At 41.1% G+C, this 19,777-nt stretch overlaps 1 protein-coding gene across 1 annotated transcript; it reads right to left on the minus strand.

The window, feature by feature from the left end:
- Positions 1 to 15,702: 15,702 nt before the first annotated feature.
- LOC127219818 (sperm motility kinase 2B-like) lies at positions 15,703 to 17,156 on the minus strand. Its single transcript, XM_051181583.1, has one exon. It carries the CDS (start codon positions 17,154 to 17,156, stop codon positions 15,723 to 15,725), a length of 1,434 nt encoding a protein of 477 aa, XP_051037540.1. The 3' UTR covers positions 15,703 to 15,722.
- Positions 17,157 to 19,777: the final 2,621 nt, after the last annotated feature.

The following is a 19,777-nucleotide window of genomic DNA, read 5'->3' on the forward strand; positions in this document are numbered from 1 at the left end:
GAAAGAGAGAGCCTGGCATGAGGTTTTGAAACCTCAAAGCCCACTTCCCAACACACTTCCTCCAACAAACCCATACCTCCTAATCCTTATAATCCATTCAAACAGTTCTTTCCACTTCGTGATGACCAAACATTCAAATATATGATCCTATGAGGGACATTCTAATTCAAACTACAACATAGGTATGGGACCTAGGGAAAAACCTATTACTATGAGGACTCATCTACATTGGTTTGGCCTATGGGAATTATCCTAATTAAGTTCTGGTGCCCAGTGTGGGCAGTACCATTTCCTAAGGTGAAAAGTCAAGCTTAGCATAAGCATCAAGCAAGTGAGCATGGGTATTCAACCTCTCTACTCTTGACTGTGAGTAGCTATCTGAAGTTGCCTAGACTTCTCCACAGTGATAACTGCAAGATGGAAATGTAAGCTGAAATAAACCTCTTTTGCCCATAAGCTGCTTTATGTCATGTCATTTCGTCATAGCAACAGAAATGAAACTAGAATATAACCCTCAGTTACTCTTTGTGCCTTTAGCCTAACAGACAAAAAGAAGGGTCTCCATACAAATACTCCTTGAGTGATCAAGAAGCCTACATATAGAGTTGAGCAGGTGACAGACACAGAGCAAAGGAAACAACAAAATGGGGTTTCAATGCCAGGTGTTCACTCAGATTTTAGCTACCTTGCAGGGCCCAGTCTTCTTCAAGCAAACCAGCCTTGGATATATCTTCACATTAGTACTCAGAAACATTCTCTATCGAAACTAATATGAGAAGGTACTTTAAAATTTCAGACTCCTTTTGCTACCAACCCAGTCTATCTAAATGAAAAACATTTCTCCTACCCTTTCCCCACACAATGCATCTGCTCTACCTTCACATCCTAAGAAGCAAATTGAAAGACTATTTGGGCACACAGGGTTCTCCATATTTCTTTCACCGGATATCCTGAGATGATTCTGTTGATTTTTTTCTTGCAGTCCTATGAGGGTAGATTATTATCCCATGTTTTAGAAGAGGGTCTTAAACCTCCTTATGCCAGCACATCAGCAAGAGCTCAGGTCTATGAATCCAAGGCTGAAGCAGACCCTGCCCATCACCACTGAGACACAGAGCAGCAACTTGAAGATTCTGAAGCTATCAGGGAACTCATCCTTCCCTGTCTCCTTCCTCTGTACCTATATGAAATATTAATTTTCTTAGTCTTTGCAAATATAAAAGCTGACTAAGACACACATCATAAAATATGCAAGAGAAAACTTTCACCTTCATTTCAGCTTTTGTATTGAAAATGCATATGAATGACTTTCTTCCCTGCTGCCTTTGATGAACAGGGATCATCTCTGCCCTTGGTCAGTGTCACCCAAGAGAACATGGTGCCTGTAGAGTAGCAAGTAATCAAGGACACATTCCCACCAGGAACCTGACAACCACAGCTCTGGGCATCAACCAACACTGAACTTCTGAACTTCATTTTTTTTTTTAGGAGACAAGAGAACTAGAAGGGTTTCCTACCCCACTAGCCTAGATGAGTAGAAGGGTCTCCTATCTGGCAAGCCTAGATGTGGAGAGGTTGAGAGGAACAGGTTGGAAAGTTGGGGTCAGATGATTCACAAGGAAAAAAGAAAGCAACTGCTTATTAATTTCCCAAAGAAACATGATTTCTGCCATTCCTGGGTTTTTAAAAGTTGGCAACTCTTTACCATTTTTTTTTCTTGCAAAAAATATACTATGACCAGAAATTTCCAAGATGAAAGTGTATGCAAAGAGAGAAAATTAACTGTAATCCCCTCAAAACAATGATGGCCATTTGAATTAGAATAGTATTAGTCCCTATGGGAGTGGGCTTGTCACAAGGAGCTTAAGATGTTTTCATGATGATTTCTTTGACTCAGTGTCAGATACCTGAACATTCGATGCATTGCTTCTCTGATAATGTTAGATAATTTAGAACAAAAGTTTGAGAGACTGACTTGCCACCTGCTCCTGATTCCTTATCCCCTCCATGATGAACCTTATTTATCAGACAAGAGCCCACATAAAAAAAGCTGGGTGTAGTGGTGCATACCTGTAACCCCAACAGTGAAGCAGAAAGAGGATGTCCCTTCAGGCTTGATATCCAGTTAATGTGGATAAATTGGTGAGCTCCAGGCTCAGTGAGAGGAACCCCCCCCCCATAAGGTGGACAGGAACTGAGGAAAATAGCCAACCTATGTCAACCTCCAGCTTCCACATACATGTACACACATGTGTACACAAATGTGAATGCATACACAGAGAGAACTAAAAATAATTCTTAGATGAATGGGTGGATGGATGGATGGGTTTTGCTCTGCCTTCATTGAGAAGGCAGGCCTGACCATATACATCCTGTAAATGTCATGAGCATTAGATGCATTGGACTTGTGGACAGTCTTTCCAGCTCCTTATCTGGGCATAGTTGACAGATGAGAAATGGGCCTCACTCTATAGTTATTTTGTTCCAACATTCCTGGTTTAGTTTATAGAGAGAAGTACCCACCACCCCACTTTACCGAAAGCTTCCCTCTCCCTCTCTCACTCCCTCTTCTCCCTTCCCCCATATGTCTGGAAGGCAGACACAATAAAGACCTCTGGGATATTCATTTTAATATAATCCCTTTGAACCTCAAAACACATTTGACAGAAAATAGGATGACACATATAAATCTACCTTTCTTCCAGCTAACTACTGTTTATAAATGTTGCTAGCAATTAGAGCTAGGACTGTGAAACCTGAGCCACATGTGAAGATCAATAGCTTTGACTAGACTGGGAGGGAAAAAGTGTCACTCAGGCTAGAAGACCTGAATGCTAGCAATCCCAGGAACCAAGTCTCTGTAAGGTAGTGTGCTCTCTCCAAGTTCTGTTTTCAATAGCTCCTATAAACAATATCTAATACAAAACCAGACTGTGTTTCTCAAAGAGAACCTGGTGAGTTAGTCACAGTTCCCCAGAGAAGCAGAAATGATTGTGTTTGTTCATGTAATAAATGGGAAAATAAATATAACATGCAAATGCATATAATATGCAAATACATACTATGTACCACATATAATATGTGCATAATACATAGCTGTCAATTGTAAGATATTGGATTCTTCCTAAAAAATGGAAACCAGGAAAGCTGCTGAGAGGTTCCAAGGCTAGAAAACTGGAGAATCAGTGATGTAGGTTTCAAATTGAGGTTTTTGACTTGAGAATCAATAAAAGTGAATTCAAAAGATCAAAGAACCAGCTCAAAGAGTAATCCACAACAAGACTTCCATTCTTCCCCTCTTCACCCTTGGTTCTGGTCAGGCCCACTCACATTGAGGAGGTCAAGTTTTGTTAGTGTTACCATCAATTTGCATCTTAATTCCTCCCAGGAAGACTCCCATGGATGCCTTGACATCATGTTTAACAAGGTATCTAGGCATCCCATGATACACCCCAGTTGACACATAAAGTTAAGCAGCACATTTGGCCTCTATTCTGTGGTGAGGAAATATGACATGTTTCATCTATCTAATGATTATCTATCATATGCCATGCTCTGTCTATACTGGGCACTAAGAAAGAATGTACAATGAACAAGATCTGTCCTTCTCAAACCTCTTATCTTCATGAAGAGCAACAGAAGACACATAGAAAAAGAGAAAATATAAGGGATGAGTGCCTTTTCAAATAAATTAAAGTGGAATGAAATAATAAGGAAGGGAGGCAGCTACATAATACTGAGTAAATGAGATATGGAGTGACGAGAAGAAATGGGCTTTACAAAACCATGAAAGCATACTGGGAAGAAAGAGTATCTTATACAAAGGCCCTGGGTGGTGCCTTAGTTAATTTGTTCACCTCTGTGGCAAAAACAACTCAAGAAACTGAAAATAAGTCAAGTCGTTTGGGTTCATGGTGTAGAGGATATACGGCCTACCAGACAGAAAAGACACAGAGAGTATCTCGTGGGGACATCTGTGTGAGATTGTCTTATTGTTTATTGACATAGGAGAGCTGTTGGGTCTCCTGGCACAAAGGGGAAGGAAACAGATCACCAAAGTTGAAACAGAAGCAAATTTTATTTAAAAAAAAAAAAAATTACCATAGAGCACAAAAAGCTTACCAGTTAACTGGGTCCATAGCGAGAGACCCGGCTTCTGAAACTGTGGCTATGGGGGTGGCCTTTGAACCTATTCCAAGTGTAAAATCAAGCACCAGGTGTGGGTCAAAGAGCTTTAATAACCTTGAGTTCAGGCTTAAGTTCACATTACATTTTAAGTTTTACAAATCTTGCTTATAGGATATTAGGATGTTAACTTAGGATGTTGAGAAAGTCTGTAGCTGATAAAGCCACTTTTTGCTGTCCCTAAAAGAATGCAAGGCCAAGGGTATAGTCACATAGGAGGACAGTTAAAAATTAAGGGATAATAAGATTTGACGACTAACTTATCCACCATCATAGAGCCCTCATCTAGTAGCTGATGAAAACAGAAGCAAACACCCACAGCTAAACACTGAGCCAAATTGGAATTCAGATGCAGAGAGGGAGGACAATACCAGACTACAGAAACCCACAGAGACAGCTGACCTGAACAAGGAGGAGCTAACAGACCCCCAGATTGATAGCTGGTAAACCGGCATTGGACCGACTCAGACCCCCTGAACATGGGTCTCAGTTAGAAGGCCTGGACAGACTAAGGGACCTTTGATGGGAGATGCCATTATGTATATATGTTTCTCATACTGGTTAATGAATAAAGCACTGTTGGCCAATAGGAAAGGAGATAGGAGGGACTAGGAGACAAGGAGGAAAAAGGAAGTAGTAAGGAGAGTCAGGATGGAGAGCCTGGAGAGAACAGAACCTCCATTCCTCTGCTCTCGGTAAGACCATGTGGAAATACATAGAAATGGGTTAATAATTAAAACAGAGCTAGCCGATAAGAAACTAGCACCTGGCCAATAGCATTGTATCAAATACAGAGTCTCTGTGCATTATTTGGGGCTGGCGTGGCGGCGGGACAAGACCAGGCGGTGGGCAGAAAAACCAAACTCCCTACAAATGGCGCCCACATGGTTAATAAGAACTTCCACTTAAAATTTAACAAAAGCTTTAAAAAGTGTTTTAAAAACAAAAGGACAGTGACAGGCAAGGTTTCTTGGTAGCAGCATTATTCTCGGTTGGATTCCGTTTTGTGTGAGACAAGCAAAAATTTCCGCGGCTCCTTTAAGGGAAGATTCCTGACTCAGCATAAGTGGCAAAAAACCACATGGCTTTAAAAAAGCACTGCTAACAATTTATTGGTGTGTATGAGAGATGGTGATGGCAGTAACCACATCTCCAAACCGGCAGCATGCCTGCTGGACGGCAGTGACCACAGCTTTCATTGTTGGCGGTAAAGGTACCCGCCACCATCTTTGATAACCGTGGCAGAAACAACAAAGACTTTCATTTTAACAATGTTGTTGTTTAACAGATAAAGACTCATGGCCAGAAAAAGATAAAGATTTACAGTAAAGACAGATTCATATGAAGAAAAACCTCTAAAGGTTTACATTGTGTTTTAAAATATAAGTAGACATGGAAAAAAATATAAAATGGTTTTAAAAAGACAGAGAACAGCTGGGGGTGGTAGCACACACCTTTAAACCCAGCACCCAGGAGACAGAGGCAAGCAGATCTCTGTGATTCCAAGTAAACCTGGTATGCAGAGTAAATTCTAGGACAGATAAGAGTTACACAGATAAACCCTGTCTCAAAAAATAAAAAATAAAAAGTAAAAGAAACAGAGTAATAATAAAGCCACATAAAGATGAAAGCTCAAAGAGAATCTGGTTACTGTGTGGTGTTATATTGTCTGTGTATCTTTTGACTGCTGAGGAAATAACAACTGTTAAAACAAATGGTGGTGGATCAATCCAATTTATATATTTTAAAAATGCTTTGACTCAAGGACAAGTTACTGGGGAAAAGGATTTCTATTTTTGTTTCCACAGAAAATAAAAAGCTGTGGATTCCTTCCAGACTAATGTTGTTTTATCAAGCCAGGCCCCCTGAAACAGAGTCTCTGGTGATCCAACATTCAAAACAGCTTGGACAAAGTAGCCTTGCAGACTACAACCAGGATTTTTGCATCTTCTTAGGATTCCCCCATGACAGCGCCCTTTACCAGCAGGAAGTAGTTTGGAAAGAACGATGCCCAAATTCCCAAATATTGTTTATAAATGTTTGTTTTCATTTAAATGGACTTGGTTATAAATGGTTAATGATCACAACCAATATCCTTTTAAAGGTAAAAAGGGAATTATGGTATAGATATGAATACTTTGTTTTGGAATGGATTTTCATTTATTGATACAATTTAAGGTCAATGTTGTGATATGTATATTATTCTTGTTTATGTATTGTGTTTATATAGCTCATTTAAAAATGTAATGTATAATTTAGTACAGATTTTAGATAGTCACCTATAATGGTCAAAGCTTATAGCTAGGTGAGTTAGGTTTTCTAGATATGCAGAGATGTATTTGAGATAGATAGGCATTCTTCAAACCTTTCAAAGACCTGCAGAATATGGCATTTAAAATGGTTTAGGGTTTTTCTTGACAATGAGACATAATTGTTCCTGGCAACACCACCTGCGTCAGAAAGGAAGATGGACATTGAAGAAACTCGTTATAGAGTTCGCTTCTAATATGGCAAGACTAGCCATTTGGACAAGATACTGCTCTTGTCTGGACTGTTTGACTTTACGCTGTATAAACTCGACATGCAGGACCCACAAAAAAGTGACTGGTGATTCAAGATGGACATTGCTACAGAGTTCCTGCTTTATGGAAGAGTCTGCCAGACAGTCTGCAGGACACAGAGAAAAATGACTGAAAAGCTACCAATAAAAGAAGACAGTTTAAAGTTTCCTGCTTTGCTGAAGAGTCTGCCAGACACACTATGGCCTATGGGCTGAAGATGCAAGATTACAGAAGAACTTCAGGTGACTGACCAGGCAGTGAGTTGTCTCTGTCAGTTCTAGAGTTTATATACTATCCTTCTGTGGTCTTTGAAGGAGTTGAAGACAGATAGTCATGGTTATAGTTTTCCTTAGTTAGGATTCAATGATAAGGTACATATAGGACTTTAGACTCACAAGATAAAATAGATGATGGAATATTTTCTTCAAATCTTACTAAATGTTAATGGACTAAATATTGTTAACTATGATTCTTACTTGATAACTGTTGTGTTATATATTTTGCTATGTTAAGCTTAAAACCCTTCTTTTTATTAGACAGAAAAGAGGAAATGATGGGAGATGTCATTCTGTATATGTTTCTCATACTGGTTAATGAATAAAGCACTGTTGGCCAATAGGAAAGGAAGATAGGAGGGACTAGGAGACAAGGAGGAAATAGGAAGGAGGAAGAAGTCAGTCAGCATGGAGAGACCAGGGAGACCAGCCGCCTGCCCCACTCCCCGGTAAGGAGACCACGTGGAAATACATAGAAATGGGTTAATAATTAAGACAGAGCTAGTAAGAAACTAGTAATGGGCCAACAGAATTATATCAAATACAGAGTCTCAGTGTGTTATTTGGGGCTGGCAAGGCAGCGGGACAAGACCAGGCAGTGGGCGGAAAAATCATACTCCTTACAGACCTTGGACAGTGGAACCAGGATGTGTCCCTGGTGCACAAAAGGACTTTGGGAGCCCATCCCCCATGGAAAGATACTCCTTTAACCTAGAAGCAGGAGGGAAGGCCTAGTCCCTACTCCAAATGGCTTGACAGATTTAGATGACTCCTCCTGGAAGGCATCACCCTACATGTGGAGTGGGGGGGATGGAAGGGATGAGTGGTCAGGGGGAATGGGACAGTGGGAGAGAGGGAGGAAGGGAGGGTGAGGAAACTGGGATCGATATGTAAAAAAAAAAAAAAAAAAAAAAAAATTAAGGGAATACAACACAGAGAATCACCATAGAGGGAAAATAGTTAGAAGCTAACTTTTGTCTGCATAGCTGGGAAGCTGGCAGTTGGAAGACAATTGTTAAAAGTTTACCTCTGTACACAGTGACTGCCAGGCTGTCAGCTCTTAGGACAGAAAGTGGTTGCTAAAGGTTAACAGTGGATACCAGCTTAATTGTTTTTATCAAAATGTGTTTGGGATTGCAATTTTATATTTCTATATTCCTGGACCATTCAAGGCCAGTCTATGTGGGTAGCATAGTTCCCAGAGCAGATAGGCCTGGGCTGTAGAAGAATGGGTCTGATATGCTGGCCAGCAGTATTCCTCCATACTTTCTGCTTCTATTTTTTGCTTGATTTCCTGCCCTGACTTTCCTGTACCACAATGTGAAAAATAAAACAAACCCTCACCTCTCCTAAGTTTCTTTTAATCAGTGTGCTTTAGTACAGCAAGGGAAGGCAAACTCAAGAAGGTACAGTCTAGCTAGGAAGCAGAGAGAACTCAGGCAAGAAATGGAGACAAGTCACAACCCTCACAATGCCCTTCCCAATCAGCTAACTTCTTCCCACTGGCCCCACTGTTAAAGACTCTGCAATGTCTTAAAAAGGCACTGTTAGGTAGAGACCAAAGTGTACAAACCCTTGAGTTATGGGGTCATTTCACATTTTAGCCCACAACAGATGGACACCGTAGTTTTGGAAACTTAAGTGAAGGCAGAACAGCAAATAATATTAAGGTGGTAGAGAATTGCCTTGAAAGCCATGTCTGAGCTCCCATTTGATCCCAAGAAAAATGGAGAGCCTTAGAAGGGCTTTGAGCAGGGGCATAATGTGGTGAGTTTTATATTTTCATAAGATTGTTCTGGTTGTTTGTGGAAGATACTCCATATAGGGTGTGTAGAAATCATAAAACTATCTGGAATGGTGGATCAAAGGGACCACAATGAGCCTGAAATTCAAGAATGCCTTTCTTGTTTGCTATCCTACCAGGAAAAAATTCCTCTGTACTCTCCTAGGGGGGAGGCTGAAGCTAGGCAGCAGAAGCATAGCAGAGCATCCAACCTTCAAGTTTATGTACCTGTTGTGGAGAAGGAGAGGGCCTGGTTCAAGCTCCAAGCTGCATGCTGATGCTGGTGGATAGAACCTGTTATTAAACAATACAGGACTTCAACAAAGTTTGCAATGCATACATTGTAGCATTGGCATGCTCTCTTGGGTTGTAATTTTGTCCATTTATTGGTGTAGTTCTACACCCTTCCCAACAATTAAACATCAGCTCCTGGAGGGCAGGAACTTTTTTTTGCTTTTCCTTGAATGCTATAGCTATAGGGCTAAGCGCTTGGAAATATGGATACTTCTTGTTAAACCACTAGATAATATTGATAGAAAATTCTCTGCAAAGACCTTTGGGGATGGTTTTTTGTGAATTGATTTTGTGAATTTTTATTTTTGTCACTTTTTATTGGGTGATATATTTCTAATGGAATAGGTGTAGTTTGGGTAAATTCTGGGTCATCATTAACATTGACAATGACAAAATAGCAGCAGTCAAGTTCAAATTTGTTAATGCTCACATGTGTTTATGGGATAATAATGATACAATGTTGCATGATTTCATTTATTTATTTATTCATTCATGCCACATTTATTGCAAGCCACCCTACAACAGCCCTTGTCCTAGGCAACAGAGAAAACTGCTAAAGTATAATTTTCAAAAAAGCTAAAATCGTGTAGATGCAATCTAAAACATACTGGAGAATTTACTTGTGGATGAGTGTTCTAGTTATCATTGCCAATTTGACATAGCCTAAAGTTAGATGAGGAACTGCCTGTATCAGCTGCTCATGGGCATATCTGTGTATGGGGTTCTTGAACATTAATTGAACCACTGTGGGTTGGGTGGTATTGGGCTGTGTAAGAAAGATAACTGAGTATAAGGCAAAAGGAAAGACAGCAAACAATATTCCTCCATTGTTTCTGCAGCAGGTTGCTGCTTGAGTTCCTGTCTTGATTTCCCTCAATGGAAGACAATGAGCTAGAAGTATAAGACAAAATAAATTCTTGGTTCCTAAAGTCACTTTTGGTCAGAGTGTTTTTATCACAGCCACAGAATGAAACTCTGACACTGTTTAAGATAAGTAACATGTTGCAAAAGAAGGGGCAGACTAGATCCATGTATCAGAAAAGCTGAAGTGAATCTGCAGCTTAAGGCAAGGCTGGTTCTCCCACAGCCAGGAAGCACCACTGCACAGAAACTAGAACTCCAGTGCAAGCAATCTCAGCACACAAGGAACAGGAATTATTTTATATTACTAGTTATTTACAGCTAAAAGAGCTGTCAGATAATTCAATACAATGAGAGGCAAGAGACTAATATGCAATAAACTGGAGGAGCAGACTCACAATGAGTTTTCTATGGACCATAATTTTTCCTAAATAGGGAAGATAACTAAGATATAGTTTCTCACTTCTCAACAGTGGCTAGAAAACATGGATCCCCAGCAAGCCTGCTTTGGTCTTCATAGGAGAGATGTAAATTTTTTGTCCTTTTCGGTTTATGGGGCCAGCATGAAAAAACAAAGTCTTCTATATATGTATTGTATCTTGTTGAAAAAACAGTGGGGAAAAGCAATCATTTGTTTCTAAACTTCTTTGCTTTAATAATTTGATTACAAACTAATAAAAAAACGCACAGTAATAAAAATGAAATACAAACCATTTTCCATGGGAATAAAGGAAAGCATATCCTGGACTGGTCATCTTCTACAAGTCTTATTTTTCATCCATTTAGGGTACAATTAGCAAAACACAATAGTGAGCACAAACCACTAGTAGACTAGAGGTTAACTGGGGATAAACAAAAAGGGAGAGCCAAAATGCTCCTTGTCTAAAAGCTGTTTTCCTGTGGACACCCTATTTATCTGTTAATCACTTTAGTATGGTTTAGTGTCCTTCTGTATATATGTTTCTCTTCTTGGTTGATGAATAAAACACTGATTGACCAGGAGAGGCAGGAAGATAGGCAGGGCTAGGAGACCAGGAGAATTCTGAGAAAGGTAGGCAGAGAGAGACTTCAAGGAAACACCATGTAGCTGAGGAAGGAGTGACAGGTCTGGACCCTTCTCTGGTAAGATAAGACTACATGGGAACTTAGATTAGTAGTCATAGGTTAATAATTAAGAAAGAGCTAGCCAGTAAGAAGCCTTAGCCATCAGCCAACAATTTTATAACATATCATCCATATGTTTATTTGGGGCTGAGGTGGCTGCAGGACCTCTGGACAAGAAACTCCAGCAACAGTCTCTAGCTAATGAAATGCCTGTCTGGTATGAGGCTGGAGAGATAGTTCAGAAGTTAAGAGCCTTTGCCACTCTTCAACAAGACCCAAGTCCATTCCCAGCACTCATGTGAGGTAGCTCACAGCTACTTCCACAGGGTCTAATGCAATCTTCAACCACTGTGGGCACTACACTCACATGGCATACACTTGTGGAACATATACATGCCATACTTCAAACTAAAATCTTTATGAAAAACAGAGTGATTGAGGAAGACACCTGAACAGACCTCACACATAAATATATACACATACCATACTCTACACATACAAACACATTCCAGCTTGTAAGGCTCATTGCATTATGCCAGCTGAAGGCAAGGAGAAACACTTTTTTGGAGGGTGGCTCTCATTTCCTCTTCCATGATTCAGTTCCTGAACAATACAATCCATTCTGCTCATTTACCAGCTTGGGATGACTTCACACGTTTGTTCTCCAACATGCTGAATTTGTACAGTGTTCTGAAGGTATCCTTACAAGATTTTACTCTCTCTACAGATGAACCAAAGGCCCAGAAAACTGTGTGAGAGTGACAGAAAGAAAACTGAGAGTGACAGAATGAGTAGTAGGGTTTGGATACTCCCCCCCCCCCCAGTGCTTTGCTTCTCTACATTGGATGGAGCTTATACGATTAATATCAACATTGCCTGGAGTGTGGACCTATGTTTCAGTTCCCAGGATGGAGAGAAAATATATAACAACATGAACTAAAATGGTCTGAGAATTATGTTCTATCAGCTTTTTTCCAGCTTTGGCTCAGAGTATACCAAACCTTCAAACATTCTCCTATATTTCTTATGGTTTTAAGGTAATTCCCCCTTTCTCTCTTACTCAACTCCTTTGGTGAGACACTTTGTCTTCCTCATGTGATTTTCTGTGCTTTTATCTGCTACTCTCCTTCCTTCCACAATTATACAATGTAAAGATTTTCCACAAAGATTTCTAGAGTTCTTGGTGAATATATTCTGTGGCTTGACTGCAGCAACACTCTATGTATGTTCTTCAAACTACAATGAAAGTTGAAACTTAAAAAATATCAAAATACATTGTGCTCATGTATGACATATTCAAAGAATTAATAAATATGACAATCCAATCCAACAGAAAAATCTTTCCCTTCTAATAGTGAGATTCTTGGGGGAATCTAGGATCAGCTTAATATGTAACAGTTATTTCTTTTTGTTTATTCATTCTTTCTTCCTTTCTCCTCTCTCTCTCTCTCTCTCTCTCTCTCTCTCTCTCTCTCTCTCTGTGTGTGTGTGTGTGTGTGTGTGTGTGTGTGTGTGTGCAGGTGCCTACAGAGGCCAGAAGAGGACATCAGATCCCCTGGGACTGAGTTACATATAAGAGGTTTTGAGCTTCCAGGGAGGTCCACCTTTCAACCACTTAGCATGAGAGTTCCCAGCTTTACATGGGTTCTGGGGATCAAATCTCATGTCCTAATGCTTGGAAGCTACCTCCCAGCCCCTCCTGGTGGTCTTTGTTATTTCTAGTTATTCAGTAGCTCATATTTTATACCTGATGTGTCAAAGGAGGAAAATGGTCTGTGAACAGATACAGTCTCCAACTTACCAGAGTTTAAGATTTCTCCGTTTCACAGCTCACAATGAAGCAAAAACAATCTACATTCAGGAGAAACATTCAGTTTTTCTTGGAGTTTTTCCACCCTTATAGCATGACCCTCTCTTAACAGAGAAGGTACAATGGACAAACAATAAGGCACATAAGCACCTTTCTCTTCTCTGCTCCAGTGTGAAAAGCTAGGAGCCAGTTTGACCCAGAACATTCCCAAGCCCTGATGCTCCCTGAAGCTAAATCAATTCATTCCCATTCACATGCAGATACTGCAGCCCCTGCAAGTGATTCAGGAGGTATTTGTAGCACTTCAGGTAGTGCTGTGGACACACAGGCAGAAGTCAAAGAAATTAACACATTTCCAGGAGCTCCTGTGTGTTAGTACTCAGGCATCTGTACTGTCCTGTCTGTCCTTGGGGTTCTGACAGGATACACCCTTAGCTTCAGCCACTAAGAACACCACCTATGCACATTCACTATGTTCTCTTTTAAAGGGCCTTGCCTACCTCCCATCCACCTTTTTTTTCTCCCCCTCTCTCTGTTCTGCTCTCTCTTCCTCTCCCCCCTCTCTCTTCTACACTTTCCTCTCTTTTCCCCTCTTTCCTTTCTCCTCTCTCCTGCTGCTCCTGTCTCAGGAGACTGGTCTCCCCCCTCCCCTTTCCCCTTTTATGATCCCTTTCCCTAATTAAAAAAAAAAAAAAACTCTGCTTGAACCTTGTCGAATGGCATCTTTCTCTTGAGAACTGCTTTTCTTAAATTACAACACTGTGTTTAAGATGATTTGCTCAGACAAGTTAAGCAAATTCAGTATAGTGAGCTGAGGGTACCAACAGCAAGAATACAACACAACCTATAACTAGCACAGTACTGTAAAACCCTCAGAATGAGGAGTCTTCCAGGTTCGATACCCCAAGAACTCAATGTCCAGTCCAGTTGCTGCAAAACACAAGGAACATGAACAGGAAACATTTGCGCAAACGGGCTCCTCCAGCACACAGGCTAGGGAGAAGCCCCCTCCCCCGGGCCCAGGTGTTTTTAAAGGCAAACCCACAAGCTTAGGGAGGAGGTAGGACCCTCTGTCCATTGAGCATGTGACCCTTGGAGGCCAGATGGTCTGCTATTAGGGTCAGCAGACCTTAGGGCCTCAGGGTGTGCTAATTAATCTTGTCTGGGCAAACCAGAGTTGCAGCTATCTCTTTGTTTCCTAAGGACCCTATTTACCACCTGTTGACTCACAGGAAAGGAGGGGCAGTGTGAATTCTTGTCATCTCAGGGCCTGGTGAGAGGAAGCTAGCAAATTCCAAGGAACAGATATTGGTTTCCAGGTCAGTCCATCATTAACATTACTTTTTTTGGTCTTTCATTCCCCTCTTTTTCTCTTGTCAATAGTTCTAATCTTAGAACTATGGAAATTAAGAAGCAGCCTCCTCTTGGCTCCGGAGGCTCCTGTACTGCTATCTAAGCACCATAATCTGGGCAGCACTAGTAACAAAAGTAACAATTTTTCCAACAGTAAGCAACAAGAGAGAAATAAAAATGGGCAGTTGTAAGAGGCTGTCCCTGGGTCCTATAACCTAGAGTGGCGTGGGGGTGGGTCCAGAGGAGGAGGACCGAGTCTCAAGGTTTCTGTGTGGTGACATCTAATGTAATCTGTATCTCCAACTTGGAAGTGCTGTAAAACTTCCAAGTCTTCCACCGAGTAGGTCTCTCAGAGTTGCTTCCACACTTGCTGTCTCACCCACTCAAGCACCTTAAGCCTAGCAAACAGAGACTTAAGAGTACTGGATAGTGGACTTCCTTTTATATATACAATGCTAAAAACAAACAAACAAACAAAAAACTTAGAAGCCTAAGGATCATTTTATTATCTTTTGAAAGAAAAATAGGGCAGGCAAGCTAAAACTCTCAGTGCTTGGAAGAGAGGTAAAAGACAAGGAACATCCATATTTTGGGTCCCAGAGATCAATGGATAGAATCAGTCAAGCAAGCTTAAGACTCTGGATGGAATCCAAGGAACATACAGAAAGCATAACATGCCTTCAGGTTCAGGTTTCATTAATAAATAATTTGAACAGCTTAGAATGTTTTGTCTCATGATTCTATTCTTGTCCACAAAGATAGATTTCCCTTAATGAACCTCAAAATAAGCCTGCTTTCTCTACATACTTTCATGTGGAATTTTAAAGTTTGATTGGATGGGCAATTATACTTCCTTTTCTTAAAACTGGTGTTACCAGGAAAATGGGTAGTAGTGTGTGAAGCTGGCCAAGAGGATAAAAGATGACATATAGTTTAAGACAGTACCCTCCTAACAGCTGCATGGGACACTCATTTTCTTTTTTCATTTTTTTTTTTTTTTTTTTTAGGTTCTGGAAGCTGTCAGCAAACTGGCTTATACACACAACATTTATCCAAACCTGCATGATATTCCCTGTCTCTACTTTATTAAAAAGATTAGTGAATAGTCTTTATGATCTATTTATTGTAAAAGGGTGGCAAGCAATTTTGGGAAGCACTTTCGTTTACTAATCATTACTGCCTAGAGGAGCAGGGCCAAGACATGCCTCAGTCTAACAAGAACTTAGGCAGGCAAAAGGCATCTGTCTTCCACCTTGCTTTCAGGCCTTAACCTGGATGCTTTGGAAAACCTCCGTCATGCCTACATCCCTGCTGAATGGAATCCACATGGAAACTCTTGAGCCATTTGCTGCCAGTCCTGGTTCCTCTGGGCTTCCTGCGCGGGTTCCTCTCAGCAGCTGTTTGAGTCCATTCAAGAATGACCCCCAATGTTATGATGTCATAATTCACAGGACTTCAGCACCTCTGACTGGCCTCTGGCTTCCTGTCTTTTCCTGCTATACCTCCTTTTGGGGCCCCACTCTTTTCTTCTTGTGTGGCAGGCAGCAGAAGGTCTGTAATAAACCGGTCCCAATCCTCCTTGCCCACCTCTTCCAGCCCCTGCATGTTCCTCGGATCGAGTCTGTAGTTCCACTAGCCTGTGTCTCTGTGGGGTCATGGACAATAACATGAGTGGGTGTCCTCTTCTGGAGGCAGCGGGGAATAATTATAGGCACAGTGACACTTCTTCTGATCCTCTGCCCTACCTGCTGGCTGTCCTCTGCAGTGTCGGTTTTTGAGGATAATGACAGAAAGGCTCGAAGGGCTGATGCATCACTTGTCCTCTTTTGGCACCCAGGGAAAGCAGCAGGATCTATGGGAGTGGGAAAAGGTGTTATTCCTGGTCGCACTGACTTGGTTTGGATAGTGAAGCCACCCTGCTGGCGTGCCTGACATTGCAGTAGGCCATAGGTTGCCATAGGTTCGTTGAACAACCTATGGAGTAAAGATTCCCGGATGTCATGTGGATTGAACCCCATATCTGCCATGGCTGCCATGATTGCAGGGTCCAGGTGGCTAGGGCTCATCTTATCACAATGGCTTGATAAACCCACATCTCCTTTCCTAAGCCAAGGATGGTCCATAATGTCCTTTAGTGTCGGTCTCTGCATAGGATTTACCGTTAATAAGCAGCGAATAACATCCTGCAGATCTTGTGAGAGGTGGGAGGGAACATTATACCGTCCTAGCAACACTTTGCTTCCAAGTTCTTCGAAGGTGGTACCTTCAAATGGCAGGGTCCCGGTCACCATAAAATATAGTAGAACGCCCAAGTTCCATGTATCCACTTTGGTGCCATCATAGGGTTGGCGCAGGAAGAATTCTGGGGCACCAAATCGTAAGGCACCACAGAACCTGTACAGCTTAGTTCCGGGCCTGACTAAGGCACCCAGGCCAAAGTCTATAATTTTGACTTTGCCCCTAGCATCCACCATAATGTTGTCTGGTTTGAGGTCTCTGTGTACTATGCCTTGGTCGTGGCAGTAGCACATGGCATGTACTATCTGTTTGAATATCTTCTGGGCCATGCCCTCCTGTAGGTAGCCGACTTGTTGAATCCAGTCCCATAGCTCACGTCCATCAGCCAGTTCCAGGATCAGAAAGATGTTCTGTTCTGTTTCAATTACCTGGTGCAGTGAGATGATGTTGGGATGGTTCATTCGCTTCATTATCCTCACTTCAGACTTAATCGGGAAGGCTTGGTGCTTCTCCTTCAGAAGGACTTTTATTGCCACTGCAGCACCTGTGAGTCGGTGGTGGGCCAGCTTCACCTGGGCACAGCCTCCCTGGCCTATGGTCCTCAGGATGGTATACTGTGCCCTGAGATTCTCATATGAGAGGGTGGGCACAGGGCTGGGTCCTGCTGTCAACTCACCCCTTGGGCCACACATCATGGGTAGCAAGACTACCCAAATAAATAAAATTTTAAAATGAAATGAAAATTAAATTTCAAGTATTAAGCCAAAATAAACTAAAATTTCCCCTAACACACACACACACACACACACACACACACACACACACACACACACACACCAAGGAAATAAAAACCAAAAAGACAAAATAAAAAACAATACACCCACAAGCAAAACACACACACACACACATTCCAAGAAAATAAAAACAAAAAAAACCCAAAATAAAAGACAAAATGCCCAAAAGCAAAACAGACACACACACACACACACAAATTTACTATGTGTCAGTCAAATTCCACTAGACACTATACCAGCCAGAACACTTCTCAAAACACCTACAAAAAGCCAACCTAGTTCATCCTCCCTTATACCTGCTGGTTCAGACTCCCTCACAATGGCCCCTCCTCATGATATCATATCAGAACAGGGACCAATTACTGTGGACACAGTTCATAGTAAGGAAAAGTAGTCAAGACTGTCTTAGGTATGCTTAGGAGACTGACATTTGAGCTTTGAAAAACAAAGGCATCAACACCCTTTTGGTTTCTGGTTCGGAAGTGTGCAATACCTTCTGTTTTCAAGATCTCTTGCCCCTCCATTCCCCATTATACAGTTTCTTCCAAATCTGACTAGTTGGTTGCAGACCATTGTTACTACTTAACTGATATAATATTGCTTATAAAATGTACTATGGTGATATATTACCTAGGAGGATAATTATAAGATACCTTTTATATTTTAAAACATGGATAATATATCAAGAGAGTTTCACACTCTATGAACTAATAGCATCTTTTCAGCCACCAGTGTAGTTCCACAACACCATGGTAGCAGCTGCCTAGACCTTAGGCACCAATTGTGGTTGATTCGGGTAATCATGCCAACCCCTAACAGAGCAGGCATCAGACAGTCAGTGAGCATGGCATCTTAATCATCAATACCGATACTTCTCTTCAGCTGACATTTGTGCTGAGCAGGGTGTATCCTGCCCTTGGGATACAAGGTTCTGTCTCTAAGCTGTCCACCATACTGCTTCTATCTGTAAGTCATCACTGAATTTCACATTGTGAAACCCTAGATCTATCTGCCTTTTAAGTTGTATGACTGCTTCTGCCTTTGGTGACTGAATTTTATATAACAGAAATGCATAGTTATTTGGGTTTTGTCTTGTTTGTTACACTAAATCATCAGACAAAAAGCTCCCATTGAGAAAATTCACATTGTGTCGATTTTGCTGTTTTCAAGTTTTTCTCGAGTATATATTCTAGGCAGAGTGTATTCTTCTCCTAGCTCGTTCTTTTTACCACTCCTTTTCTCTCATCTTCCAGCCCCCTTTGTTCACCTAGAAAATTTCACTTCACTTCTGCTAACCTATCCATACATGATTTTATGATTTTATGTGACTATATAAAATTTAGGAACAGCATATAAGAAAAATGAGCTAGGCTTGTCTTTCTGAAACTGACTGGCTTTCTTGATCAATTATCTCTAGTCACATCGATTTTCCTGAAGATGACATAGCCCTGTTCTTATTTAGGACTGAAAATCTTCATTACGTGCGTAGAACATATTCCTTATTCACTCTTCCCTGGGCTCAACTATGAATAATGCTGCAAAAATATTGATGTACAAATGTCTCTGAGATTCATTGGTTTCGTAGTAGTTGGGGTAAATACCTGGAAGATAGCTGGGTCAAATGGAAGTGCTGTTGTTTTCTGAGTAACCTCCATATTGGTTCCAATAGAAACACAAATTTTTGTATTCCCTTTTGTTCACAGTCACACAAGCATTCTGTGTTATTTGTTTTCTTATAAATACCATTCTTACTGGGATGGGAATAATCTAAATGTGGTGTAATTTGAATTTTTATGGCTAGTGAGGTTATAAACGTTTTCATCTGTGTGCTTGCTGACTGAATCTCCTCTCTGGTAAACTGTTCACTGAATTGAATAAGCCCATTTGTCAACTAGTCTGTTCTCTTATTGCTTGGATAGGGAGCTGGTCAAGATTTTCCCTCATTCTGTACATTCTGTAGGAGGTTTCTTTACTCAATTAATTGTTTCTTTTGCTGTGTAGAAGCAAAACACTAATTGGCCAAGAGAGGAAGAAAGATAGGTGGGGCTAGGAGATGAGAATGCTGGTGGGGAGAGAGGTGGCAAATGGATACCACATAGCTGCCAAAGGAGTAACAGATCCAGGCATTCTCTGTTAAGCCAAGACCACATGAAAATATATAGATCAATAATTATGGGTTAACAATTAAGAGAGAAGTAGCCAATAAGAAGTCTAAGCCATTGACCAACAATTTTATAATTAATATAGCATCTGTATACGTATTTGGGTTGAAGCGGCTGTGAGACCAGACAAGAAAAGTACTTCAGTTACACATGTCCACTTTGCCTGAACTCAGCTACAGAGGTCAGAAGTGAATCAAGGACTAGGTAGGAAGGGGAAGCCAACAGTTGTGCTGCATGGGAGACTTCCACCCAACATGCTTATTTTTCTAGAAAAAGTAGGAATCAAAGAGGAGTAACTCTCAAAAGCCAGGGTTGGGAAGCAGAATGCAGCACACAGGTCCTGCCTCCACCTTGTCA

The sequence above is a fragment of the Phodopus roborovskii genome, unplaced genomic scaffold (genome assembly GCF_943737965.1).
Source record: "Phodopus roborovskii unplaced genomic scaffold, PHOROB, whole genome shotgun sequence".
Classification (NCBI taxonomy): domain Eukaryota; kingdom Metazoa; phylum Chordata; class Mammalia; order Rodentia; family Cricetidae; genus Phodopus; species Phodopus roborovskii.